The sequence below is a fragment of the Neomonachus schauinslandi genome, chromosome 7 (assembly GCF_002201575.2).
Source record: "Neomonachus schauinslandi chromosome 7, ASM220157v2, whole genome shotgun sequence".
NCBI classification, from domain to species: Eukaryota; Metazoa; Chordata; class Mammalia; order Carnivora; family Phocidae; genus Neomonachus; species Neomonachus schauinslandi.
The window spans coordinates 90,935,755-90,963,557 of NC_058409.1; the positions used below are offsets into that span (position 1 = coordinate 90,935,755).

Consider the following 27,803-nt stretch of genomic DNA (forward strand, 5'->3'; position numbering starts at 1 on the left):
CCATCTAGATAGGGTTCCCCTATGCCAGATTTTTCACTTTCGCCAATTTCTCTCAACCAGACTATCCAATTTGTTCTCATGCTCAACTCTCTGTTGGTGGGTAACTAATTGTCAAGGGTCTCAGTTGGTGGCTATACGCCAGGCCTGTTTTGCATGCTGAAAGAGACCTCCAGTACCATAACCCAACAGCACTTCCAGGTTGGCAGGGCCAGTGGAAGCGAGTCTGGGGAGTCTAGGGGCTGAGAGGGCTTTTCTGGGCAGTTGGGAATCATCACATGGTGCAGGGACATCACGCTCCCTCATCTCTACCCGCCTCCCCCCCCCCCAAGAGAAGCCTGAATGGAAAGCCCAGAAAAATGGAAACATCTAGAACACAAGCAGGATACAGCTTTCTCAGGGTCAGGTTCTTAAGTCAGTGTGGAATGCAAACATTGAGCAAAGTCAAAACACCTTCACACTGTTTCTTGCTCGAGTATCAGCTGGGGCAGCTGGCTAGATTTAGAGGCCACCCCCCCCCCCGGCACGTTTGCACAGCAGACTCCTCTGGAGAACGAGGTGCCCCAGCCTGGCTCGCACCTCCTGCCTCACCCTCACTCTGGCCCCACAGAGTTGCCCGCACTGTTTATTTCTTCCTGTTGCTGAATGTGTTACATACACTTGTGATCGCATTCGAGCACATAACAGATCCACCTGGTTCTCTTTTGCGTAGATTCCACAGTTTGGGTGTCTCTCCGGAGAACTTTTTGCCCAGGAGTCCCCACTATCCCTTCCTGGGACAGGTTGTGGGTGGGGGCGCGGTTCCCACACAGCTTCTGTTGGGGGTGGAACGTGCAGTATAATGTGCTGTTGAAACATCCCAGCTTCCCTACCCCCTTTTCATCCTTAGGGCACAGAATGGAACTTAGCCCTCCAAAGAAAATCAGGATTCCTTTCCAGGTGTCTAGGGAGAAACGGGTAGCCAAACTCAACCTCTCCAGCAAAGACTGGGTAGAGAACTGTGGCAGGCACCTTTGAAAATGGTTTCCGCAGAACCCTGCCTCCGGGTATTCATGCCCTTGTGTAACCCCTCCCCTCGGGTATGGGCTGGTCCCGGTGAGTTACTTCTCACAGAATACAGCAGAAGCGATGGGATGCTCCCTTTGAGATTAGCTAAGAGGCTGGACTTCCAGACTGCAGCACTGTCTCTTCTCTCTTTTGCTCGCTGTGACAAAGCAAGATGCCATGTTTTGTGCTGCCCTATGGAGAGGCCCATTGGGCAAGGCACTGAGGCTCTCAGACCGCCAGTCCGTGAGGAACTGACTCCTAACTGCGAGTGAGCGTGGAAGCAAGCCCTTCCCCAGCTGAGCCCTGGCCAACAATACTGATGGCAGTCTGTGAGAGACCCTTAAGCAAATGACCCAGCTACAGATTTCTGACCCTCAGAAACTGTGAGAGAATCAATGTTGTTCTAAGCCACCACATTTTGGGGTAATTTGTTATGTAGTGACAGAGTTCAGAAAAACAAATAGAAGTGGATGTAAATATTAACTCACCGTTCTGAAATACAGGTCTTCTTGGAAGAAACCAGGAATTGCTTTGAGGTGAGAGAGACATGGGTTCGGATCTCACCTGTGTGGCCTGGGCAAGCTATGTGCCACCTTTGGGCCTTCGTGTCCTCATCTAAAGAGCGGGAGTAATGCTGTCTCCCTTCACAGGGCTCTTGTGAGGACCGAGGGAGAGAACATATGTAAGGGGCATGGCAGGTGTTCTGTTAAGTGTGTGCTGTGTTTGCTCTCAGCTGGCGTGCGGCCTCGCAGTGCGCTCTGGAACCCCCCCCCACCCCCCACGATAACGAGCAGGCTGCAGTCGGTGGTGGGGGCAGGCCTGACAAGTCCTCCTGTGGGAGCAGCTCTCCAAGGCCAAGGTTGATGGAGCCTTCCCTGGCTGGGGTGAAACCACCAGGTGACCTTCGGCAGTGTGGCAAAGAAAAGCAAGGGCACACTGTTATTTTCTTGTGAGCATTTCAACGCAGACGGGGTGATGCTTTTGTAAAGGAGTGTCAGAATGGGGTAGGCCATCTAAAGCATTTTTGTGGGATGAGAAACAGAAATTCTCAAGTCAGACTTCTTCCAATAGTTATGTTTTATAAAGTTTAAAGTTTGCCTTCTCAAGGAAAATCACATTTCCCATTGCTAATGAAGTAGAGCGTAAGGCCAAGGCTTGCTTATCCACGGAATACCAGAAGCAACCCTCTCTGTAACACACATTTCCCTGATTTCCTGGCCTCACGTACAGAAGAGAAACATTTTGAGATAAGCTTGGGTGACTTTGCTTTGATGTGACAAGCCTGTTGCTAAACTCAACTATCAAGAAAGGTTTCAAGAAACACTAGTCTGGGAAACGTGATTATAACAGGAGCCTGTGGATTTACTTCTTCTTCACCAGTCAGGCCAACGTTTCATGTCTTATTAGCAATAAAGGGCACAATATTTACTACAAGCCTGAACCATGAGGACAGAGCAGTGAGATACAAAAGCTGTATGACAGGGGCAGTCTCAAATTAATAGCCTAGTTACAGTCTACCACAAACTGGAAAGGCTCCTTCATTCACGTCCTGGGGTTTGGGTTAAGTTACAACCCCCACGGTAGTAAGAGTTTTTGTGAAGGGATGGAAACCAGCTGTTCTTCGTCCTCTGAAAATCTGCACTTTAGCACCTAGCACTGTTTTGTGTGGCCCCAGGAGGCGGGGCCGCTTCGAATATATATTATAACTAGGCACCTTGATAGATTGAGGCGGAAGGACTGGGTGCCGCCCCGCCCAGCGCCTCTTGCAGGGGCTGCCCGACACCTTCAGAGGGAATAGCTCTGCAGCCGGTAACTGCACGGCTTAATCCTTCTAGACTGAACCACTTCAGATTTATGCCAGTGAAAAGCAAACGTTGTTTGTAAGTCATTTAATTGTGTTACTGTCTCTCAACTTTATCAGATGCTGCTGAGGCCAGGAGGGCTGTGCGCAGTCCTGTGGGATGCTCTGGAGTGCTCCCAGGCTCGTTCTAAAGGCCCACAGCTCAGAGACCCCAACGCTGCCTCTTCCAGACTCGTAACAAACTACTAATTTAACGGGTTCAAATGGTATTTGTCTCAACTCAGGATCCACGTTGAAGGCTGTAGCTCCAAGACATTCACCACCTTGATTACAGAGTACCATTAACTAGTACAGGCTTAGGTTCAAACCTGGTTTATTAAGTTCTTTGGTTAAATATTGTTTCTACACCCTTTTGGAGCATTATAAGAACAAAGATAATGGTATTTTATAGAAAGACTGAAAACCCATCTTTTGCTTTCTCAGAGCAAAGACTGAATTTACATTGTTTGTGCACTATTATAAATTCTTATAATTAGGCCAGACTTATAAAAAGGTAGAGATTTTGTTGTTGTTCGTTTTGAAAAATAGATTCTCCTGGGCTAGCCAACATCACTGTCCTGGGACCCAGACGCACAAGAGTCTCTCGGTAAAGGCTGCTCGGCACGTGGTCGGGGGAGGCGGTCAGCTCATCATGTCCAGACTGCACGGCTCGGTGCTGCCGTCGCTGCGCAGGGCCTCTGCCACGTCTCTTCTGAAGACGGACAGGTTCTGGGTGAACCTGGGGAAAAAGGAAGAAAGGCGGGGGGCAGTGGCAAGGCCGAGGTGGTGTGAGCCTCTGGATGAGAAAGCCACTGCGGAGCTCAGAACCTTGGAGAGAGCCCCAGATCCTGGCTCAGCTCCTGCCTCCCTCCCGCCTCCCACCTCCACTGCCCCACGACTGTTCTGCCACCAACACCCCCTCCCTCCTTCCCCTCCCGGAAAACAAGGCTTACCACCAGATATACCTGGACCACTGTGAGGGGCACATTTGGTGGGTGTACTATTTAAAAACTGTTCTTAAGAGTCAAATTACACACAGATGGTAAGGAATATAAAGAAAAGATTCAAAGTTTATGTGCCAGGCCCTGGGTTGAGTTTACATATAAATTCACCTAAGCATCACAAGTCTTCCCAAAGGCAGGTATTCGTATCCTCATTTTGCAGATGAGAAAACCAGGCTAGATTACCTGGGTTCGAATCCTGACTCCACCACTTCTTAGCGGGGTGATCGTCGATGAACACTTAACCTCTTGTCTTGGTGCTCAACTGGAGTAGCTACTTCACGGGATTGTGGGAAGTGAGAATTTACTGAATCAATTTAGACAATGCCCATAAGTACTCAACCTAGTGCACGGCACACGGAAAGCATTTGTACTCTCTTAAACGGGAGGACTGTCTGGCATCATTTCACAGAGCAGCTCAGGAGGGGGTACTCAAATTCCCAAGCCTCAAGTGATGCAATCTCCCCCACAACAGGCACCTGCGGTGTCCCCATTCATTCAGTCTCTTCCTCCTGCCAGAGGATCGTGGCACGGGACGAGCAGACAAGCGTGTGTTTGCAGAGCCTACCCGACTTGGCCTTCTATTGCCAGAGCCCAGAGTGGTGACTCCACCACATGCTGCTGTGGTTTTGGGATGATTGATGACTTGCATTTCAAATGGTGAAGCATCTGAATGTTACCACTTTTATAAAAGGCTTGTGCAGGCAGTCCCTTCCACCGCCCCCTCCCCGAAAAACAATTTCTTTCTACGTTGTTCATTATGGTCTGTTTCCTCCATTAGAAGCTCTGGGAGGCAAAAACCTTGAACAATTAGTTCACCACTGGTATCCTCAATGCCTGGCACACAGTAGGTGCTCAATAAAATTTTCTGCTCTAAATAAATGAATGGATGAAAGCATACCTGATAAGTCTGGGTTCCTTTCATTTAGATCTCACTGGCAACTTTTGTAAAACCAGCCACTCTTAAAGGTTGGGCAGAGGAAGGGACTAATGTTTACTATGGCTCCTTTGTCCTAGGGACCATGCTTTACAACATTCTGTCATTTCAATATCACAACCAATTTTGTTGGTGAGAAAACTGAGGATCAGAGCAGTTGACTGCCTTACTCACTGCCACACAGCCTGTAGAAGGCAGGGATAAAATTTAAACTGGAGTCCGGCTAACCTCAAAGCTTGTGCTTGTTCAAATGCCGGGAAGCCTTCCCTCGTCCTTCATAGCAGATCTGAGCTTTCCTTCTTTTGACCTTTTCAGTGAGTTATTTTTCATATCTTCTGTTGGATTATAGAGTACATAAGGGTACAGGCTGCATTTTATTCATCTCTGCATCCCTTTGTAGTGCCTAGCATGGTGCTTAAAAAAAAGCAAATGAGGCGCCTGGGTGGCTCAGTCGGTTAAGCGTCTGCCCTCAGCTCGGGTCATGACCCCAGGGCTCTGGGATTGAGTCCTGCATCAGGCTCCCTGCTTCTCCCTCTCCTCCCCCACCCCCAGTTGTGCTCTCTCTCTCTGTCTGTGTCAAATAAATAAATAAAATCTTTTTTTTTTTTTTTTAAAGCGAGTACCTAGTAATATTTATTGGATGGAAAGAAACTGAGTCTAGGGTTACAAGGTGTAACAGAAAAGTCACATCAGTATGTGAACTGTGTTAAGCACGATCCAGTTATTTTCCATAAGCCAGAGATGTTGAGCTTACTGGGCAGTGCTTACCTGTCTCTGTTCTTGATGGACAGGTTCTGCTCCACTCCTTCCATCAGGTTCCTGAAGCACTGGGCAAGGACCTCCTGCTTGGGGACAGGCTGGCTGTTTATCAGGCTTGCCCTCAGTTCACTAAAATACTGTGGGGAGACAGAACAGCCTCAGGGCCCTGACGCCAAACCTGGGCCCCGAGAGAGCTGTGGGGGAGGGTCTCGATCTGCTCCATCCGCTCAGTGCTCCTCACTCTCAAAGGAGCTTCGGTTCAGGACCACTTTGAACTTTAAGCCAAGGCACTAGATACATTCCGAGGTATAAACTGTATTATCCCTTCTCATAAAGATCTCTTGTGATAATTGTTCTACCGTCACTGAACAATTTAGGTCCTCTGTGGGGGACCAAGTGTGTGAAGGTCTTCCTGACTCTCACCTCCACTCATCACAGAAAGGCTGAAAGAGGAAGGGCCTCTTCCCTTCTGAGGCGGAGGGGAAGAACTTAACAGGGAGAACTCGGGGTGACTGGAGGAAAGGCTCAGGGTCCCCTCTCAGGCTGCAGCATCATCCATGGCTTTAGTGACTGAGTCCTCACACAACCCCAGACTTTGTCCCAAGTCCCTGTCCGCTGGCTCAGGCTGGGTCTGCCCCGCCGCTGAGGCGGGGTCCTAAGGGGACTTGCTTCGTTCTGGGAGGGCCTTCCTGCACTAAGAAATACACCTGTCGTGCCTGGTCCCAAAGAGCTGCACAGCCCCTCTCCTCTGCTGGGGTCTGCAGGCTTCTACCCACACACAAGCTCTCACACGACCCACAGCTCCTCATCACTGGAAACAGCTTAATTTCAGCACAAAGACAACATTTTGCCAGTCATGTGTTTATCCTTCCAAGCCCAAACAGCATGGTATTTAATTTCCATCATACATTAAAACAGCCCACATCAAAAACACACATAATTAATATGTAGTCAGACTAATACTTAAATACTATATATCAGAGATATTACACTTAAACCACAATGTCTTCCTGAACAAGATTGGGCATGCACAAAACTACTTATTTTTCCCTTTTATAATGATGCAGTGACTCACACCAAATAGAAAATTATTAGTTTTTCATCCCAAACCATGAAATATTGCCTCCATCAGTAAAGTATAATATTGTGATGTCATAAGCTTTTTCTAAACACTGAATTTGCCCTTATTCCCTCTCAATCATTTTAAAAGAACTGCTCTCTTTTATAGAGCTTGGATTTAAATCACAATAACACCGAGGGAAGATGAATGACAGTGCTACTGAATGTGGCTAAAATTGGATACTTCAGCACAGGTGAATGATGAGACAGCTCTTCTCTTTTTGATATATTTTCTTCTTCTATTAGTTTCCTTCCAAGGCTGGGATTTCAGTTTGAATTTTAATGTATGTGGCTGCCTCTAATCTCACTGTCTTTCTCCCCAGTACCATCTTACTGTATAGACAATTCATTCTCTCGAGCAGTAATGCACTGTTCCTGCCGACTGCCAGGGGGACGAGGGGTGCGTCCAGGAGGAAGCTGGAGGGCCTGGGAGGCCGCCCCGGGTGGTGAGTGCACTTATGAGCTGGAGCCTTGTGGTCTCAGATGGAGGGTGCTGGCTCTGCAGCGAGTCCCTGAAGGGACGACGACCACATAGGGCAGTGAGGATCCCAAAATATAAGAGGAGCAAAGAGCTGTAGCTCGGAATTCCACAGGAAACGGGGTAGGGGAATGAGGGTGAGCTTGAAGCACTACTGAGCAAACCACCTGCCCAACGTGTGGGGGCTCCGGGTTCCAGAAGAGCTGGTCTTGAGGCCTTCACTTACCTGAGGGAGATCTGAGGCCTTTGGGGAAGGGCCTTCTGGGGGAATATGGCCTTGCCCCAGAGCGTTCAAGGTTCCAGCTCAAGCTCCGTTGTTCCTTCTGTTCTTCTTGTCGCAGCTCGGCCTGGCATACAGCTTCTCCCTCCTCCCAGGGACCACCTCCTGTGGACCTTACTGCAATCACACTCACCTTCTCGTTGAGCAGGATGAGCCCCAGGAGAGGCCTGGATACTGACCACTGGTTCCGACAGTCTTCAAAGACAATGGTGTTCATGAGGACAGACATCATCTAGAAGACAGAGTCAAATAAAACCTTGGCTCAGAGGTTCCCCCCAACCCCAGGCCTGTCATGTGCTCACCTTCTACCCCTACGTCGTGCCAACAGCCATGAGGGCTCTTCCTGGACAAAGAGCTTTGACTCTGCAAGCCTATAATGCTGCAGGCTGGAACTCTTGGCCAAGACTCCCAGTGCCCTGAGGAAGAGTTTCTACCACCAAAGGCTTCAGTGAGAACCTTCTGGGTGGGCAGAAATCAGAGGTTACAGAGCTAAGAGGATCAGTCTCTGCCTCTCAACCCTGGTATGCTTTCCTCCATGCAAGCGGCCAGATAGAAGCCCAGCTCACCTTCCTTCCTGCCTCTCATTTCACTAGAGGTCAAGTTATGGAGGGGGAGCATCTCTCAGAGGGAGGGAGAAACGGGACACATTCCATGCGACCTCGGAAGGTCCTGTTTCCTGCTGGCTCAGGCTCATTTGTTCTTCATTCACTAGTTCACTCACTCGCTTTACTTTTACATGTACACACAAATGTATCCTCTTAAATTAAAAGTCTGTAAGACACCTAAGAGAGGTCAGAGAACAGGCATCTACCGTGACCTGTGCCCTGGAGGAGCTAGAAGCTTCTTGGGGCAGGGCCCAGAGCAGACAGATAGTCAGAAATAGGGCTGGGCCAAGTGCAGTGGGCTAGCAGAGGAGGGAGGGATGCTCCTGGGTCTTTGGGGAGAAGGCAGGGAAGATTCCACAGAGAGGGTTCAGTTTAAGGACAGCATCATAAATGTGTTCTGGGCAGAGAAAGCAGTGCAAAAGGAGGTTGGGAAAGAACTGAGTGTGACAGGAGAGAACAGACGGGGGCCAGAGAAGCCAGACCCCAGGGCTAGGCTGGTAGACCATGCTGGGGAGCCTGGACTTCATCGTGATGAAGGGAGAGCCTGTGATGGGTTTGTGACAAAGGAGAGACATGCTCAGATCTGCACTTAAGCAAGATCCCTCTGGGGACAAGTAGAATGTGTGCAGTTGCGGGTGACATTAAAGGAGGAAAGCCAGGGTTGGGGTTTCTGCACTACTATGGGCAAGTGGCAGGGAAACAAGCTTTGCTCCCCTGCGTTCAGCTGATGGTACACTTGCCTTTCCTTGGCATCTCTAGTCCTTCCATTTCCACAGCCCCTGAGCTCCCGTGCCCCAAAGAGCGCAGGGGAAATGGCAGTTATGTGGCCAAGCTACCACCCACGCGACCCCCGACTGGGCTCTGGTGGCGTCGACTCTCGTCCCCTGCACTTCTGCAATCCAATCTGCCTGGCGATCTCAGGCCAGTTCCTGTGTCAGTTTCATTAGCTATCAAGACGGAAATAATAATCTAGCCCAAGAAAGCTCTGAGAATCAAATGAGATGGTGGATATAAAAAGTGTTGCAGAGAGGAAAACGTGCCACAAATGCTTAAGGTATATGATAACAGCAGTAATGAGCATCTCTGTAGTCCGAAACATCTGCCATCCCATACATCATCATCGTCATCCTAACAGTTAGGCTACTTGCAGATGAAACCGGCCAATTCCACACTTACTGTATGTCCAGTCTCTCTGGGGAGAGGCGAGGTCTCAAGCCTGGCACGCTGAACATCACTTGTAGATTACATGCTTCCATGTACAATCTGACAAGCCACCCAAAGTCATAGAGCCACAAATTAAACTGACAAGCAAAACTAACAGATCTATGGAGACAGTCTAAAATATTATGGGCTTCACAATCTGAAGGCAGAATGGATATTTTAATGGAAAAGATTAAAGTTAGAGGCACCAAACTCCTCCAGTAACTGACAAAGCATCCTGAAGTGATGTGCCAATTACTTTATACGGTTCTCCCGTGGATTCATTTGTCTGAATGCATGTATTTATGTCTGTAATAAGTAAGGCGATGTTTGAATAAAATACTTTTCTAAAAATAAAGTTGGCTAAAATGTTTGATTTTTAAAAAAAAATTTTTTTACTCTTCCGGAAAAATGGAGATTAGTGAGCAAATCTGCTCAAGTGCTACTGACGTGGCAGCTCATTTCCAGAACTTTTTTTTTTCTTTCTAATAATCCTAGAGGGTATGGGGGAAACAGCACAAGCGATGTGGCAGATTCCTTTGGAGAAGCTCCCCCCCTCTCCCAGTTTGGAAGAATAGTGGGTGAAATGCCGAAGTACAGAATCCTGTTCCAGGTAATGCAAAACCTCTGGTAGGAGGCTCTCTGTGCTCAGTGATACGGACACGTGCAGACTGAGAGGGGAGGGCCCTTGGCGACTCTGCACCAGCGCACCCCAGCCTGCATGGAGTCACAAAGCACCAGAGGATTTAGTACAAGGAGTGCTGTGAGCAGGACCCCCCTCCCCCAACTTCTGCTCACTTCCATACTGTTACAGGATGGCTGGAATGGCCATTTCCGATCTGCTCAACCGAGGCTACATTTTCCAGGGCCTACGTTGAAACACATTATCCACTGTATTATCCCAAGCAGCTCTTCTGCCCAACCAGGGAAGGGACCATTTGGGAAGAGGAGCTGTGTGGCTTGGTCCACTTAGGAAAACCATAATCCACACTGCCTCAGCACTTACTCCTTTCTCCTTCCTTCTTCCCACAGGCTTTGGCGTGAGTCTGTAGGAAATGGCCCTCCGTGAAACAAAACCAACATGGTGTGTAGGGACAGGCTTTGGAGCCAACCAGAAAGGAGGCCAAATCCAGGCCTGCCACTTACCTAACCTGGATGCTGGGCAAGTCCCTTCAGTTCTCTGAGCCTTTATTTTCTTACATATAAAACGGGGGATTATAGCAACTACTCTGAAGGGCTGCTGTGAGGACTGACTTCCTTCACCTGTGTCAAGCATTTTGTACCGTGTTTGCCACCCAGTAGGCACCCAAAAATTACTAGTGTTCCTTCACTGCAACTATGGCTTCCCTCTGTGGTGTGACCTATGGAATCTCAGGGCTCAACGAAGCACCCCATTTCATGTCTTGATTATGTTCAGATAAACGAGACTATAGCCTCCTTGCAATTATCTAACTTCACTGAGAGTTGCAGTCAAAAAATAAGCCACCATAGGAAATAGTCCCCAAACCATCCCTATTTGTCTGGCACATGTATTAGCATGGAGTCTGAATGACAGTGTTTCTGCTGTTCTGAAAACTTGTCGTCTTCCAAATCAAACACAAAGCTACCACAAATATCTGACCTGGAAAGGTAAGACAAGTTCTGTTGTGTCATCTGGATCGCTCTTCTCCCCTCGGCCCCTCTCCTACGCTTCCGCCCTAAGATGCTTTGGGCACAAGCCCAAAGCACAGCGGACCCCGCAACCTGGATATGCTGGTCACGCTCTCCCAGTGGCAAGGTGGTGACCACACGCTCTCACACCAGGCGCTTCCTGTTCTATCTCCGGCTGATGTAGAATAAGCAAAGATGGCACTTGTGTTGAAGGCTTTGCTGCTAGATGGCGAGTATGTACTCTAAGGGAGTTGGAGGCTCAGTGGCTCTAGAAGCTGGGTAGAGCGGGATGGTGGGAGTCACACGGCCCCAGTGAGTGCCGGCTGATGACTGGTAGTGAGACTAGTCTATAAACTCCTGGGCGCTGAGACCACGAGGGCCTGCTTGCTGTATCCCCAGGGCCCGGCATGGTCTCTGGCCCACAGCAGAGGCTTGGGAAATAGCGACTGAATGAAAGAATGGGTACATGAATGAATGAGAAAGGATGGATGAACTATCAAGAGCGAAAGTATACAGAGCTAAAGAACATTTTGAAAGGGGATCATATAAAAAACAGAGAGTTCTGGCCTCAATCTCTGGCTAAACTCTGAAATGGGTAAATATCTAAATTAATACACTGTTCATTTCCAAGGATCTTGCCCTTGTGTGCAGAGCCTGAGAACTCTCCTAAGCCGCCGGTGTCCCTCCGGCCAGCAGCCAGAGCCCTCGTGGGGGCTACCAAGGCTGAAGGCTGACGCACCGTCTTCTCCACCGACCAGCAGGGGCACCCAGGAAAGGCCGTGCCCCGTGAGTCTTCTCATTGCCCACGGTCCTAACAGTTACCGCTTATGGAGAGCCTTCTGGGTGCTCAGCACCCTGTTCGGCACGTGCTGGGTCTAACCCTCAGCTAACCTTGAAGCAGGCCTTATCCTCACTTTGTAGACTACGGAGCTGAGGTCCCGAGCAGGAAGTTACTTGCTCGAGGCATCAGGCTACAGCTCTCCGGAAGTGAGGGAGAACTCAGATACGCGCACGGGTCTGCCTGGGTCCGGAGGCCATGGCTGCGCCCTCAACGCCAGCCTGCTGCCTGCCAGTCTGCAGCGGTGCTGAGTCCATCAGCAGCGTGTCTGGCTCCTGCCGCAGCCTGCTGGGGCCCTGACGGTGTGGGCGGCGAGGCTCGCTTCCGGCCACGCCTCACTCTGGCACCTTCAGTGGGCCTCCCGGATCCGATGCCCACCCGCATCCCCTCTGTTCAGCCACCGTGCCACCTGCCGAAGAGTCAGGCAGCTGCTGGAATCCCCACAATGAGAATCCAGGGCAGCAATTCCTGGAGAGTTTGCAGACCTTCCTGCCTCCTACCTAACGCTTCTAGAAATGTGGTTAACAGATTTTCAGACTCTCAAGATGAACAACAGTAGACATAATTAATAGACTGTCTCTGGAAAATGGTTCATTGAATGTTTTTCTAAAAATAACAATTTCCCTCCCACCAAAAGTACCATGTACACAGTAATTTAAATTAACATCATTGAAAACATTAGTAAATTATGCTAATTTCCTTTGAGTTACAACATTCCCTACAAGGTGAACGCTTTTCACTGTTAGCGTTCTTAGAGCCTACTGAATAATGTAACTAAAAACCATTCCACAGAGTTCTAAGAACTAGATGAAAAAACTCAAACACTCCCTCTTGCTCCCGGCCTGTATCAGACAGACAAAAGCCTGGAGCTGGAGCGACGCCATGAGCCCTGACAGCGCAGGGCCCGAAGCCTGGCTACAGTGAGGGGACCCCAGCTCTTCCCTCTTCGGGGTCGTGTGCATGTCAGGCGTACTGCGACTGTGCCGCCTGCTGACCCGGGAAAGGGAAAATGGGAACGGGACAAGAGCAATTGGTCTTGTCCGAAAGGTGGTAGAAAGAGGGCCTGAGAAGGAGGTTTTGCTTTGACAAAGGAAGGACAGCCAGAGAAAAGGCGAGAGGCCCTGGATGAGGCTTCCCTGTGCCTGGATCTAAGTGGGGGGACAGGGGAGGAAGACAAAGCAAGGATGGTCAGGGCTGTGCGCAAGAGGGCATGTCTGCAGAAGGAGGTGTCTTAATCGGTGAGGTAAGGGGCCTTAATGGGAAGAGGAGTAGAATACACAATTCTCCGCACCTCTGGTCAAGCTAGATTGTTCTTGATTTTGATACAACGAGCTGGTGAAGTTTTGAGGAACGACCAATGATAAATGGACCCAAAACTGAAGAGCTGGTCCTGAGTCTCAGGAATCTCTTGGTGTACATACGTAAATGGCCTTTCAGAAGGCCAGTAAGACAGCAGGGGGAAGGCTGGCCCTAGTTAAAAACAGTGAAACAAAAACAGGATTGCCGGGAGAGTGCAGTCGGATCTGAAAAAGCAGAGAAACCTTCTACCCAACTCCACAATAATTTCTCCAGAGCCCCATGCCCAGGATGGAGATCTGAATGCTGCCGAAGGAGGAAAGCTTCCAGGTTTTCAGTGCTTGTGGAAGTAAGGGACTTGCTGTCATTACCGAGTGCTGTTCCTGAGGCCACGTGCACAGCAGATATTGAAATGTGATCCTCCTCAAATTAGATACTAGTCATCTTTAGGGAAAAGGAATCAATTGTTCTCTTCGTCTGCCGTCTACTGATGTGATATTAGTGGAATGTTATGAAAAATGAAAGCAATGGACAAATAAGCATATATTTTCCTGCCTGGATTAACTAAGCCCCACCATCTATGTTACATTAAATCTTCTAATTTCTGTACATATTAAGCGCTTTCGTAAATTCTTATTGTGTCTTTACAGCGTCATACTAGTAGCAAGTATTTAGCACTTTAAATGAAAAAAAAAATCAAACAAAATGCAAGATGCAGTGAGCCTCTTACTTTTATTTTATTTTATTTTATTTTTTAAAGATTTTATTTATTTATTTGAGAGAGAGAGAGAGAGAGAGCACATGAGAGGGGGGAGGGTCAGAGGGAGAAGCAGACTCCCTGCTGAGCAGGGAGCCCGATGCGGGACTCGATCCTGGGACTCCAGGATCATGACCTGAGCCGAAGGCAGTCGCTTAACCAACTGAGCCACCCAGGCACCCGTGAGCCTCTTACTTTTAAAGAAACAAGATTGCAATCAATTATGGGTGACCCGCTCTCCTTTGGAAAATCATTTGGGAGTCCTCCCTACTTGGCGTTTGCACAATGCTAGCTTTGCTCTCGAAGTTAAAAAAAAAAGCAAAGCAAAGAAAAGAAAAACATCTTTTTTACCAATAAAGGTATTGCAGGATTGGTTAACTCAGCTGGTTATATATTAGCAGTGAATATTTCCACATCTAAACCACCAGCACTCTCTTCCTCCACCCTCTCCTCCACGAAGCTTAAGGATGCTTTTTCTCCAAGTGATAAATCGCCCAGGATATTAAAAAAACTTTTCCATCCATTCCATCCATCGTAAAATCTAAGGAAATACACATCCAGTTTTGCTGTTGTTTCAATTTTCTCCATTACCGACATTACCCCTAGTTCTGAAAACATTCATTTTAATCATAGTTTATTGGGGAAAGAATTACCTGCCAGTCTCCTGGCTTATACGAAAGAAGATGAAGTTGGAACGAAACTTCAGGATTAATTAATTGAGAGTACTGCATGTAATGTGTCTACTCTGAACGTTACAGCACACATCACAATGAAAACAGTTTTATTTTCCATGGTTGAAATAAATTATAATAAATAATTCATTTCAATGGCAGAGATGTACTGGAGAGCAAGAGCAACAAAATTGACTACGCTACACTGTGAGTCTCATTCTTGAATCTTCATTATCCATTTGAAACTTTTTACGAGTAGTAAATCATATTTCAAGTGGCTGCAGATCTCATAAAGCAGCTTGCTGCATTCAAATAAAACCAGAAAACCTGGGGCACTGGGAGTCTGCAGGGCTTGCCACTCAGCACTATTTGGGAAACTCTTTCTCACTCTTCTCTTGCCAGCATCAAACAGAACACTTTCCCCATTTGACGTAAAAATTCAGCATCGCTCGGAAAAACGTCATCTATGTCTCCTCTGGGTGGGAATGTTGGGAAAATCTATATGTAGAGGAAGAGCCTTCACCTCCAAAGCCATTTTCCTCTAATTTTTATTCCCGAATGAATGACAGCCACACAGCCAGGTTCTAGAACCTCTAATGGCCTCTCCTAGCCCCTGGGGGTTCCTAAATTAGCAAATATGTGTACAAGTTCAAGAGAGAGGGGGCACACGTGCTATGATTCTGCCTAAAAAGACCAGCCTATCTTCATAGGATGGGTGATATTTAGCTTGAACCTTAGAAGATGCATATAAGCATCACCGGGGAAGAAGGATGTATCAGGAAGAGGAAATAAAAGGAGAAAGGACAAAACAGACAGGGCTTGGGATATCTGAGGAACAGTTAGCCCCTTCTTTTGAGTAGAAAGGAGCAGAGCTGAGGGCGGGGAGCTGAAGGCTGGGCTGAGTCCAGGCTCTAAAAGGCCTGTGCTGTCATGCTAAATGCAGAAGCGAGTTTGGGCCAGTGCATAAAGGGTAGCCTTCAAAGGATTTCCGAATAATGCTGAGCTCTGGGATCTAGAACGATGACTGATGGGAGACCAGAGCAAGGCAACGATGCGTCGGTACTGGAGGCAAGGGGGCATGTTTAGATACTACTGCAAAAGTCCAGCCCAGAGACGGTGAGGGCCCCAGCAAGTCTGGTAGCAGAGACAGAGAGGAGCGGTCAGAAGCCTTGCGTGCATACCCCATTTTCTTCCCAGGCAATGAAATCCTTCCAAGAAACACAACCTGCCCCTGAAGCTGTAGATAAAGTCAGAGCTTTAAGAGCATGGCCTCAAATGCAGGACTGCCCGTGGAGAGAAGGGGCTGGGTGCTAGATGGCCCCTGCAGAGCTAAGGGCGGTGGGGAGGTTGCTGCTGTCTCCCAAGCCAACAGTCCAACAGTGAACTTGGGAAATAAGGAGCAGTGAGATGAACCCCAGCCGGCGGATGTATATAGGCATGACGGAGACTACAAGCACACGTCTATGTTAAATACTCAGCGATAAAGTAAACTCTAACCGAGGCCACTGAGAATCAGGGAAGGGAGTGGGCAACAGCATGCTACTTTATTGAACGGTCATCACAACATTTCCCAATGAATATCGTATTTCAAAACAGAGCGATATCAGGCATAATGGCACGAGGGCATCTCGTGCAGTCATCCAAGCAGAGTGCAATGAATATTGTATTTCATAATAAATATATTATCCTTACAGTAGGAGGTTCAATGTTTCATTGTCTCTCATCTGTCACTACATTCTCCCTGATTTCCTGAAGGGCTTTATCGTTAGATGGACCTAAAAATCTTCATAACCAACAGTGGAGGATTATTTTACTTATTATGTTCAAATGATTTTGTGTGGGGAGAAAAAGTATTTTTGTGGCACATTCACAGGGCCCTCGGAAGCATTTTCCATTAAAGATTAGTCTAGAGTTTATGTTTAAACCACAGAGGACAGCATGCTGCCTTTCAGATTTGAGGGTTTTTATTTATAGTCGTCTAAATGGCAGAGAGTGCTGGCCAGGAGGCCAAGGAGATGATTCAGAGTTACTGAGATTTGGAAGCTCTTTTGCCCTAATAATTACATAGGAAGCCTAAGGAATGACAGGAACAGAACCCGGTTCCCTGATTTATTCAGACATTTACTGACCACCTACTTTGTGCCAAGCTGTGTGTCACACCCTGGGGACATACAGATGAACAAGGCACACAGTCCCAGCCCTCAGAAGAGCTCACGGTCAAGTAGGGAAGGAGATCCACAGTTTATAAGCCATGGCAGCACAGCATACCAAGTGCCACAAACAGAAGCTTGCGTGGGAGGCTTTAAGAGACCAGAGGTGGCTGATGAGCTCTGCCTCGGGTGGGGGCCAGGCGAGGAAGGTTTCACAGGTGACATGTGGAGCTGTCGGAGAGAATGAGCCAAGTCTGACAGGCACACAGGGTGGGAGAAGGGCGAGCAGGTGCACAGGTTTGGGGACATATTTGGGGGACAGCGAGCAGTTCTGTGGGCCTGGAGAGGGTGTGGAGGGGGCGGTGGAGGCGGAGGAGGCTGAGTAGGTAGGCAGGGGCCAGATCTCCTGAAGGGCTTAGGGACGGGTGCTACAAAACATGGGCCTTATCTTGCGGGCAATGGGGTGCCGTTCAAGGTGAATGAACTTGGCGGTGACACCGAAGAAGGACAAACCGCCAGTAGAGCCCCTCTCCAGATGGTCCGACCCTTTAGGAGGCCTGGGCAGTCTGACTTCCAATCCATCTGACGGATGCAGCTCTGTTCCTGTTCCAGGATCAGGAGGCCACAGGCATAGGTCACCTGCCTGGCCCCTGCGCCTCAGTCGGGGTGGATCTCGGCTCCCTCTTTGCTGGCTCTGTGGCCAGTACCCTGAGAAATGGCACCTGCCATTACCTCCCTTGGCCCGCAGCGCATAACTTAATTGTGTCCCCTGTCAGGAACGGTTCTCTTTGTCAGGAAGCTTTTTATTGATGTTCAACCTTCATTTTCCCTTTCTTAATACTATCCCATTATGCCAATAGTCCACTCTGCCATGCTAAGTAATTCCCTTTCCTCCTTGGCATTTACATCTTCCAAGTATTTATAGACTTATCAAATGCCCCATTTAGTTGTCACTTAGGCAAGCTATACATATTTAGCTTCTTTAATCTGGCCCCATAAGCCAGCCCTTCAATTCTCCTAAATCACTTGAGTTCCTTTCCTCCAGGTTTCTGTCAATTTGTTTCCAGCCTCTCTGTAATGCAGGGGGCTCAGGAAGAAGATGGGGTTGCGGAGGGAGGGTTTGCTTCTTCTGTGGGATAAGAGCACATCATTTGCTGCGGCCAGAATTGCTCCCTTCAACTGCAGACTCCAAAACAGGCCAGGCCTCTGGAGGGCTCTGAGGCTGTGAGCCCCTCTCGTGACGTGCCAGGTTTCTTTCATCTGCACACAGGTTTCCAGTCACTAATATTCCACTACTGGCTCTCATTATGTGCAGGTGCACACAGGCAACACATACGTACTAAGTGCCTACTACGTGTCGGGTGCCGTGCCAGGGGCTTCTCCCTCCTTCTTTTCCTCTCCCTCCTCATTTCTCACACGTATTCAATGCTCACAGACTCACTGAGCGCCTACTATGGGCCAGGCACTGTGGTACAGAATGGAAAAAAATGTGGTCCTCGTGGCCTTAAGAAGCTCCTGGAGCCCAAGTATTTATCAATCTCTTACTGCCCACCCATCACGTTGTTTCCTTCCAATCCTAAAGGGTCTCTGAGAAATCGTCCCTAAATGCACTTAACTCTAATTGACGCTTTTAGTTCCTTGAGTGGAACTTCTTCGTCCTATCTAAAACTAGATGCCACATTAAGTACAGGCATTAACACAGAGCTCTTGCTTAGGATCTTCTTTCTGGTGGGTCTCTCTGGGGCCTGAGAGAGTTCTCTCCAGGCCCTGCACTTCTCATCGCTCCTTCTTGGCAGTTTACTTCACATTCCTTATTCACATGACCTCAACTAAGTATGCACTTGAATTGTTCTTCTTTTCCATGGAGGCGATGTTCCGAGTTATGGGGTAGGCTGAGGAGTGACAGAATGGGAAAGAGCTAAGGCAAGGGGTCTTGGCTAAAGTCTTGGGGAGTCTGGGCATGAGACTTCAGGAGGGACCAGCTCAACTACCTGATCCTGGGGGCCAGTTCCAATAAGGCTGAGAATTGCCCTGGTTGAAGTGCTGGTATCTTTGAAGAGGTAAAGTAACTATCCCAAGGACACAGTTAGAAGTATTCAAAGCCAGATATGTTGACTGCAAAATCTGCTCTGATTGTAGTAAAGCAGAAAATCCTAACAAATACAGAATTTGCAAGTAAACGATTCTGAAAGAAGGACGGAATTTCGTCCGTCTGAAAGCACTGTGTGTATTTTCCTAAGCATGACAAGGGATGAAGAATTAACATGCAAGAGTTATTCTTGGGTACAAAGCTTACAAGGTAGCAGTAACTCATGACAGGCCAGAGGATTAGGGAACCTTAACCTTGTTCTGTAAGTAGTGATCAGACTGTAATCAAATAAGAAGTTTTCTTGAACATACCAGATGGGCTCATAGCCTCACCAATGGTTGCTGCTGGTTAAACTTTCCAAGAATTAAGACACAAAATGAATATGAAAGTTCAGCTCACAACTCTGGCACACACTCACATGCTTTGGGAAAATTTCCCATTATTTACCCTTCAAGTATGTGAAAAACCAGTGATTTTTTAACTGTAAAATGAATAAATCAAGCCTTCAGGAAGCTGACCCTCACTTTCCACAGTGCCATTCCCTCAAGAAACTCACAGAGCTTCTCATACCCTTCACGACGCCACTTGGAGAGATAAAGGTGGGAGAAATGCCAAGAGAGGAGAGCAGGTTAAAGCCCTGGGATGCCTTGGTAAGGTAAAATCTATGTGAGATCTAGAGACAACAAAGCCTCAGTTGGAGTCTCAGTACTGCTGTTTATTGGCTCTGTGACTTTGCCTCTGCATCTCTGCCTACTTGTCCCATACAGGTACTGTGGACTGAATCTGTGGACGTACCTATACTCCCAAGTTCAGAAAATAAACCATATTGGCCCTACTGCTAACTAGAGTTTCTGTGAGACTCAGAGGAAACATGAGGTGTGAAGACATGTCAATGGAAAGAGTCCTAAAGCTTATTCTCATTCTTGCCATCACAAGGTGATGCCTGGAGTGCATAGGAAGAATAAGGGAGGAGAAGTCAGTTTGGCGCCAAGAATCAAATCCAAATGACACCGTACCTGCACCTCCCCACCCCCACCCCAGTGAGGGTGTGCGATCTTGAGAATGCGTGTCACACGGAGAACTCTAAGAAAGGCAGAACACACGTGTGGGACTAGGAAGACCTAGGTAATCTGGCTGAAGTCACGGCCTTGGGATTTCCTGGAAAGGACACTTTTCGCCTTTATACATATGAACAGCAGGGATATGTTCTCCTTAGGGACATAAAAAAGTTACTGGTACCTATACATTGTTTTTCAAATTTTACATACTTACTGAATACCTTCTCTGTGTTAGGTGAGTCTATACTCATTGGTCCATTTTGTCCTCATGCTTCCCTGAGTCAAGAATCTTTTGGCTGTGAGGACAGCAACTGCCACAGATAAAAGTCAGGCCTAAAAGGGGTGACTTAAGGATCCCTGGATTAGGCAGTGTATATGGGTCTCTCGGTGGCTGGGAAGGCTGCCCCAGGAAGGCCGGTGGGATCGTTCTCAGTCTCCCTCTGGGGCTGCTGGTCTCCTTCAAGACCCTCCCAGCATGTCTGGTGCTTTTTCCTCTTGCTGTCGACTGGCTACTTCTCTGGGCAGGCAGCAGGGACAGGTGCCACATGGCTCTTGGTTTTTCAGGTCAAGTGAAGACCAGAGGCCGACCCACATCTTCTAAATGCCAGTTCCTAAGTCTAGGGAAGAGGACTCAGTGAGCCAATCTGGATCAAGTGCTTACCTCTTGTCTAATCAGTTCTCAAAGGAAGGGCCCTTGGCTCAGTCAAGGATTTATAAATGAATGAATGTTGTGAGTCCCACCCTGCCCCCTCCTGCCCTACCAATCCTGTCTCTAGGTCATTTCCAAGTAGTATTGCACAGTGGCTAAGAGGACACAGTTCTGCTACTTAGAAGCTGTTACGACAGCGACTGGGCTACCGGGCTTCTTGAAGCTGCACTTATGATACTTTAATTACAAAATGTAGAAAAGAGTATCTGCCTCCCAAAGTAGTGAAACTTTACGAATACAAATATAAATACAAATGAGAAATATATATATTTAAGTACTTAGCACAGAGCCTAGCATATGATAATTATTTCTACTTCTTTTCCATCATAACCATTCATCACCACCATTGTCTGCGTCTGAAGTTGCTCCTCCATAGTGACCTCTTAGGTCTTAGCGACCCTGCAGGAAATAAAGCTTCTATTACAGGATGGAGGAAAAGTCTAGATCTTTAAGGAGGAGGTGTGGAAGTTCTTTCACTTTGGAGTGGTAGGGTAAGGAAACACTTCTAACTCAATCTTTTCTGGTCCAGCTAATCAGCTTCTTTGTGATATCCGTACAAGTGTAGGATCCTTCTGGTGAGCCCTGGGCTGGCTTGGGTATGACACAGGAAGACAGTCTCAGGTGTCATATTCACATGTCACAGAAACACTGCTCAGAGCACGAAGACTGCGCTTGTGTTAAAATGTGGGAGTGCTAATCCTGAATGACTTCTGTTTGTGAAATATGGCTAAATGCTGCTCCCTGCGCTGTGTCAGCATAAAAAGGCAGATGTCATCCGCAGAACTTCTGAGAGCAGACAAAACCATCCCTTTAGAACACAGATTGTGAGGGTGCCTGGGTGGCTGGCTCAGTCGCTGAAGCGTCTGACTCTTGATTTCGGCTCAGGTCATGATCTCAGGGTCCCAAGATGGAGCCCTGCGTTGGGCATGGAGCCTGGTTAAGATTCTCTCTTTCCCTCTCTTTCTGCCCACCCCACCCCCGCCCTGCACACACTCTCTCTGAAAAAGAAAAAAAAAAAAGAACACCGATTGTGAGATACTTCCTCAGAGTTGATGTCAGCATTTAATCTATGGATTAGAAATTTTCCTTGCAGAGGCTTTAAAAAAGGATACACTTAGGGAACTTTTAATTTACAACGATAGCCAATTATGACAATCACCACTAATGAAGAGGCTAAAAACCAACTTGTTTGCCATTTGCCATACTGGGTGAGAGATCTGTTATCAAGCATGCCTAATTATTTTGGGTGAAATCCGTGTAAAACTCTGCACTTTTTTTCCAGATGCAGTGTTCTCTGTTTTACATGAATGTGAAGGAAAAGATATGGCCGTTGTTCATCTTTTACAACTCCTTTGCTATGCTGAGAACATCTGCTAGGACTACACAGCAAAACGGACTGTGCTAAACTGTAGATAAAACACCAGTGACAGATTGCAGTCACTTTAATTCATAAAGAAAATAGTTGGAGCCCCTGGGAATGCCGAATCGAGCCACTAGCATCCAGTGACTTGACGCTAAGTCACAAACTACATTATATATTTCAGTTTAAACACAAAGGCTAATGGACACGTGACTTATTTATTTCAAATTCTTCTTTAGGAAGAGCTGGCTCTTTTTTCTTTTTTTTAGCTCTCCGGAAAACATTATGCTTCCCCTCTTCTATAAACATACAAATATAATTGTAAAATGACATCATTCTGTTTTCATTTAATTACCCCTGAAATGCTTTCTATTTAATATTCATTACTCAAAAGCTAATTTAAAAGAGAAAGAGATGCGACTTATTAAAAAAGATGTACTGTCATTCACAGCAATAGTTATCTAATACACAGAAGTTAATAAAGCAGATTAATCTACAAGTCCCTTTAAGCCATTCTGGAGTTTTGAACAACTGCCTCTTTGACCCTTCACCTTCCTGCTGCGCACCAGTAGCAGGTGCCAGTTCTACAGAAATTACGGCCGCGCGTCTGAACGCGGGGTCTTTTCTTACTTTGCTTCTGACCAGCAGCTGACCCTGTAGGAGTGATTGTTTCTGGTGCTGGCCTACAGGCTCCATAAACCAGTAGCAGATAAACAAAAGGCTACATATACCAGCTGCCTTGCCTAAGGGTACTGTCCCAGGCTGACACCTCCACTCCTTCTCCAGCGTCCCAAATTGCTCCTCGTTTGTTTCCATACATGCATTTCATCCTTGGTACATTGTGCAAGGGGTGGGCGGAGGAGAAGACCCCCTAAAACAACAAAAAACCCCGTCCCTTCCTTCGAACTTGACTTTTGAGTATTCCATGTCAAACTGTGTTATTATGATGCTAATCTAGGCCTGATTTAGCAACTTTAATAAGAGGCTAAACCCTCTTGTAATGAGATAATAAAATTTTATTATGTATTTTAATATTAAAAGTCTTAAAATCAAACTCTTCAAATCATACACTGCTACAGAACTAAGGTACTTAAATATCATAGCCCCAGAAAACGGGAACTTGAAAAAGCACATTGTGGCTAATTTTTCATTCTCAGAGATGTAAACATGGAATTCCTATGTGGTGGCAGGGAAAGCTCCAACACTCTTAATTATGTGCAGGGAAGAATGAATCTATTCAAGTATGAAGCACACTGTACCATTTCCAGCAACAGCGTGAGATGGCTTTGACAGTTATTTCTTGGATACAAATTACACAAGTATAAAAACAATCCCCATAATGATTAAATGCAGTTATGTACATAGGAGAATACTAGTGCAAATGGTAACATATTTAAATGGTTTTTCCTTCATTAAAAAAAATTATATATGATATTAAACCATCAATCACTGCTGAGGCACAGGAGCTTCAATGTATTGTCACTGGTTGAAATAAATGACTTGGAGACTGAATTCTGGCTCATTCAATATGGTGTCTCTGCTGTTGCTTAGTCACCCAACTCTCTGCTGGTTTGGGCTACATCTGGTGGATTCCATCCCTTTCAATTAATAAGGCAAGTTATGCTATCAATGGATTACATCTTTAAACTGTGCTTAGAGGTAGAAAAACACATGTCCTAGTGGGGAAAAAAAACCCAACAAAACACTTCTCTGTTCTGTTAACCATTAGGAACAATATTTGAAGTGCTTATTTCTTTCTTCACCCATGTTTAGGATGAAATTTTCTTGTGGAATTTCAGCAGGATCGTTATATAATATATAAAGGTGTAATCTCCTCTTAGCATTCCCATTTCGTTTATAATGTAGCAGTCTATGACCATGCTGGCTTTGAAACCTAAAGTCACTGCCTGCGGATTGTAATTCTGCAAATGAATTTTGGGGGGTTTGTTTTGCGGACATTCACTGACCATTACAAGGTGTCAGGCTCTGCTAGATGCTGAGACAAGTATCAAGCCTGAAGTGATCTTTGGTAAGAAAAGGTACTCTGTTAAAGACAGATATTACAGTTCTGATGATAATTTGATGATTCATAAATTAAGAATAGGTTTTTATTTTAACCAATTTTTCTGTTTTAAAATACCATTTTTTGGTTATACTTGAAACAGTCATTCAACAAATACTTCCATAACAAAAATATAACCAAAACGGCAAAATAGGGTATATAACAAAAAATTTGGACTAGAATCATCCTTTTACAGATGGATCAATGATTTTATAATATCACAGATAAGATGCCATTTTAGTAAAACAGAAACATAGTTTTTCTATTTTTTAAAGTTATATACTTTAACTTTCTAAACTGATCTTTAGGGGTGGTGGTCACAAACTCATCATTCAAGAGTTTTATTGCCATCTGGACTTTTATTATGTGGCTGTTACCTAGATACTTTTGTCCAACCCTGGTCCTCTCATATATTCTGATTTGATCCTTAGTAATTAGATTGTGTACACACACACACACACACACACACACACACTTACTCAAATATGGTTATTTTGAAGATTAAAAAAAATGTTTGGGAGGTGTTAACTGAGTTTCATTTGACTGTTGACTGCATCCATTCTGCATGCAAAGACACAACCCAAATGTAAATAAATGCCCTCTTTAAATTTTAATAGACACCTATGTATAGAATCAAATGTAAGAGCAAAATAACAGCATCCTTTTTAATCAAGTAATCAAAAAAGTGTGCTTCAAAAATTATTAAAACATCAGCAGTCCCACATGGGATGGCTATGAGAAGTATCAGGGATCATGCTTTGGGAGATCTTGGTTCTGAAACCTCTAGGACTACATAATACATTGGTGGAAAACTGGTAACCAGACTTACCGTGCTGGCCTGCAGAGTGTTCTCTTTTTTTTGTTTTGTTTTAAATTTTCAATCAGTGGCCAACATCAAAAAACCTGGATTTCTGGTTCTCTTTGGGGTTGGGAGAGGTAATCTCAATAGAGCTGCCAACATTGGGTCGTACCTTCTTACAGGGCAAGAATGAGCTGGCCCTGTGTGGAGGCTGCCCCCGTAGGACCGGGATGTGTACTCAACTTGGGTTGCTTTCCTAAGTTTCAAGTTTTCTGCTTGGCTCTGTAGGCATCTTAGTTTGTAGAATGGAAAGGATAGGGAGAGGGACGCTCAAAGGTATCACTTTGAGACTTGCCAACGTGAGAAGCCCTTAAGAACTAACAGCACCCAGTAGCAGAAGCAGCTTCCTTTAGAGAAGAGAAGCTGTTTGCAACTAGAAAGAGGTGACGACTGGTATTCTATACTGATGAGTCAGTGGTGAGAGTCACGATGAAGCCTAGAGATGCACTGGGTACGGGGGACGGAGAGAGAGCACCTGTTGCTTCCCCATCTTCATTTCACAGCTGCCATATTGCCTCTATCCGAGAAAAACGAGGTTGGAACAAACCTCAAGAGCTACCTCAAAGACATTAAAGGAAAGGAACACAGGAACATCATGAGGCAGTGATGCTATTAGACTCTGCCGGCCTTCTCGAGGATACAGGTCCCACTCCCATTTTATACTCTCAGTGTCTGGCAACAGAATTACTGATTGGGTGTGGGTGTAGGGTAGGGGAGAGGAAGGTCTGTTCTCTCTGCCTCAGTGAAGGTGGGAAGCACAAGGCTCTCTGTACCAGCTGGCAAAGCAACCTCCCTCTCCCTTGCCCACCGCCTCGCTGGGTCACTGCCCATCTGTTTCATCCCGGCTGCAACACGAAGTTGGAGTATAGGATAACTGCTCTAAATCATTCTACCTTAAGGATGGCCCCAGTGGGACTTACTGGAAGCTCAGCTTGCCTCAGTGTGAGTGCTGAAAACATACATACCACCTCAGATTAGTAGCCGTCAACAAGCTATAGCTTTGTGGTTAAGCATGTGAACTCTGGAGTTCAACAGGCCAGAACTGTAGTTTTTCCACTTACTATGTGTGACCTTGGGCAAGTCAGTTACTTAATCTTTTTGTGCCTCAGTTTCTATATTTAGAAAATGGCTATCATAATACCACCACTTCACAGACATACTGTGATGATGAAATCAGATTACACACATACGTAAAAAGCTTAAGCTGCACACAGTAAGCACTTATATTTTGCCAATATCATTTTTTTCTAGAAATAAATACATAGTCCACGCACAGAGTGCCGTGAAGAAAACTGAGATTGTGGCAGCACGTGCAAAAACCAGTTCTGTCCTGAAACGTGAGTTCCTGCTTTCTACTTTGGTGTCTAATGACCTATCCCTGGCTTCCTTTAAACCCTCTATACCCATGTTGTCCTCTGATCTAGTTGTGAATGTTCCTTCAGCGTGTGTTTTGGGTACCAATCTACTGCCATATTTTTGATAATAAAGTGGCAAATCAACCAGACTGAGCTAATGGGTCATGTGGAGGGCACACCTTCTATTTAGGGTCCACCAGAAATGCCTTTAATAACATTAGACGATCTGGCTAATTATTTTTTAAGAGGATAAGAGAACATGAATATACTTCATCTGCTTAAGTGTTTCCCACCACTAAGTGGGAAACCGCTAAGAGTGTTGCTAAGGTTCTATAGGCCAAAATCTCAACATCAGTTAAATATGTGACTACACTTTCTCCTACTTAGTATTAGGGAATGGAATCTTAAGTATGAAAGATGTCTTGTATAGGATGTCAAAATGTTGAGCAGTATCATTTCAATCTAAACACAAAAATGAAAAAAGAGCAGATGATTTCCCTCTTGCTGTAATTCACTTTGGGATGCATGTCATGGAGAGCACTATACAAAAGCAATTTTCATTGATTGACTGATTGAGGAAAAGGGTGAATGTTCTTTCAGCACACATCCCTACTGAAGTATGATTCTTATAGCTCCTGACAGCTCTTCACAATTTGTAGTTAAATGCCAGGTTGGGGGTGGGGGTGGGGGGATGGAGGGAGGAAGGAAGGGAGGGAGGGAGTGAAAGAGAGAGATAATCATAATGAGAACTTTTTGGGGGGTTTTATGATAGCTGACTTATACAGAATAGTTAAATAGATGAGGGTGAGATAAATTCAAACCCAAATGTTCTATTTGTCCCTTCAATGTATTTAGATTTTAGAGAATATAATTGCTAAAAATACCTTGTTAATAAGTTAACAGCATAACCTAATCAGTAATACTGACAACCACTGAGTTCTTGTTCTACTTCTGCGGAAGGTGCCCCTCTCTCCAGAGCCATTACTTATAGCTGCAATTCGGACTTAGAGAAGCATTCGGCATCAGTGCCCTATTCTTATAATCTGAAAAAGAATCCGTCACCTCTCTGAACTGCCCCTCTAATTCTATAAAACACACTCCTCCATTTACCTAATTTGGGCAAATCTTTCACTCTGTGATATAACTAAATGAAAGCTGATCTATGGCTTATATAAGAGGCAAACACTTAACATGACCAGAGGTAAAACTGAAAAAAATTCATACAGAAATTTAATTTTCCAAATTGCTGTAGCCCATCTGTGCCTAATCACTGTTACTATTGGCTTGTTCTTAAGATTTTAGTTTATCTTTCTAATGGCATAAGAACACATGGGGAATAGTTACTCTTAATATACGTAAACTGGGTTCTCCTCAAGTGCTAAGTCCAAGGAATGCTGGTGAGACAATAATTCTTATTTGCAGTGGTTTCACTTAATTACAGTGGATCTTCAAACAGACTAAATTTAATGTTGGCAAAGTTAGATTTGTTTACAGATTATGGAAGATGGCTTATTTGGAGAATATTTTTAAAAACACTGAGGATCTCAAACCACATAACAGATCATAATAAGCACATTTCCAGGTGAGAGGCGCTTAAAATGTGCTTCCCAGGCTGTTGCACACCAATCACAAGGCCTACAAGGGGGCTGGAAAACCTTTTATGTGGGTTCACGCTTCGCTTGCTGC

General features: G+C 46.0%; 1 protein-coding gene across 1 annotated transcript in view; it reads right to left on the bottom strand.

Annotated features, from left to right (window-relative positions):
- Positions 1 to 3,112: 3,112 nt before the first annotated feature.
- The window catches only part of RANBP17 (RAN binding protein 17), a 323,969-nt gene continuing 299,278 nt past the window's right edge, over positions 3,113 to 27,803 (bottom strand). The window contains exons 26-28 of the mRNA XM_021698279.1: positions 7,592 to 7,690; positions 5,591 to 5,718; positions 3,113 to 3,623 (exon numbers count right to left, since the gene is read on the bottom strand). Of these exons, the coding sequence (XP_021553954.1) occupies positions 3,527 to 3,623; positions 5,591 to 5,718; positions 7,592 to 7,690 (324 nt within the window). The 3' untranslated portion in view covers positions 3,113 to 3,526. The remainder of the gene's footprint in view (positions 3,624 to 5,590; positions 5,719 to 7,591; positions 7,691 to 27,803) is intronic.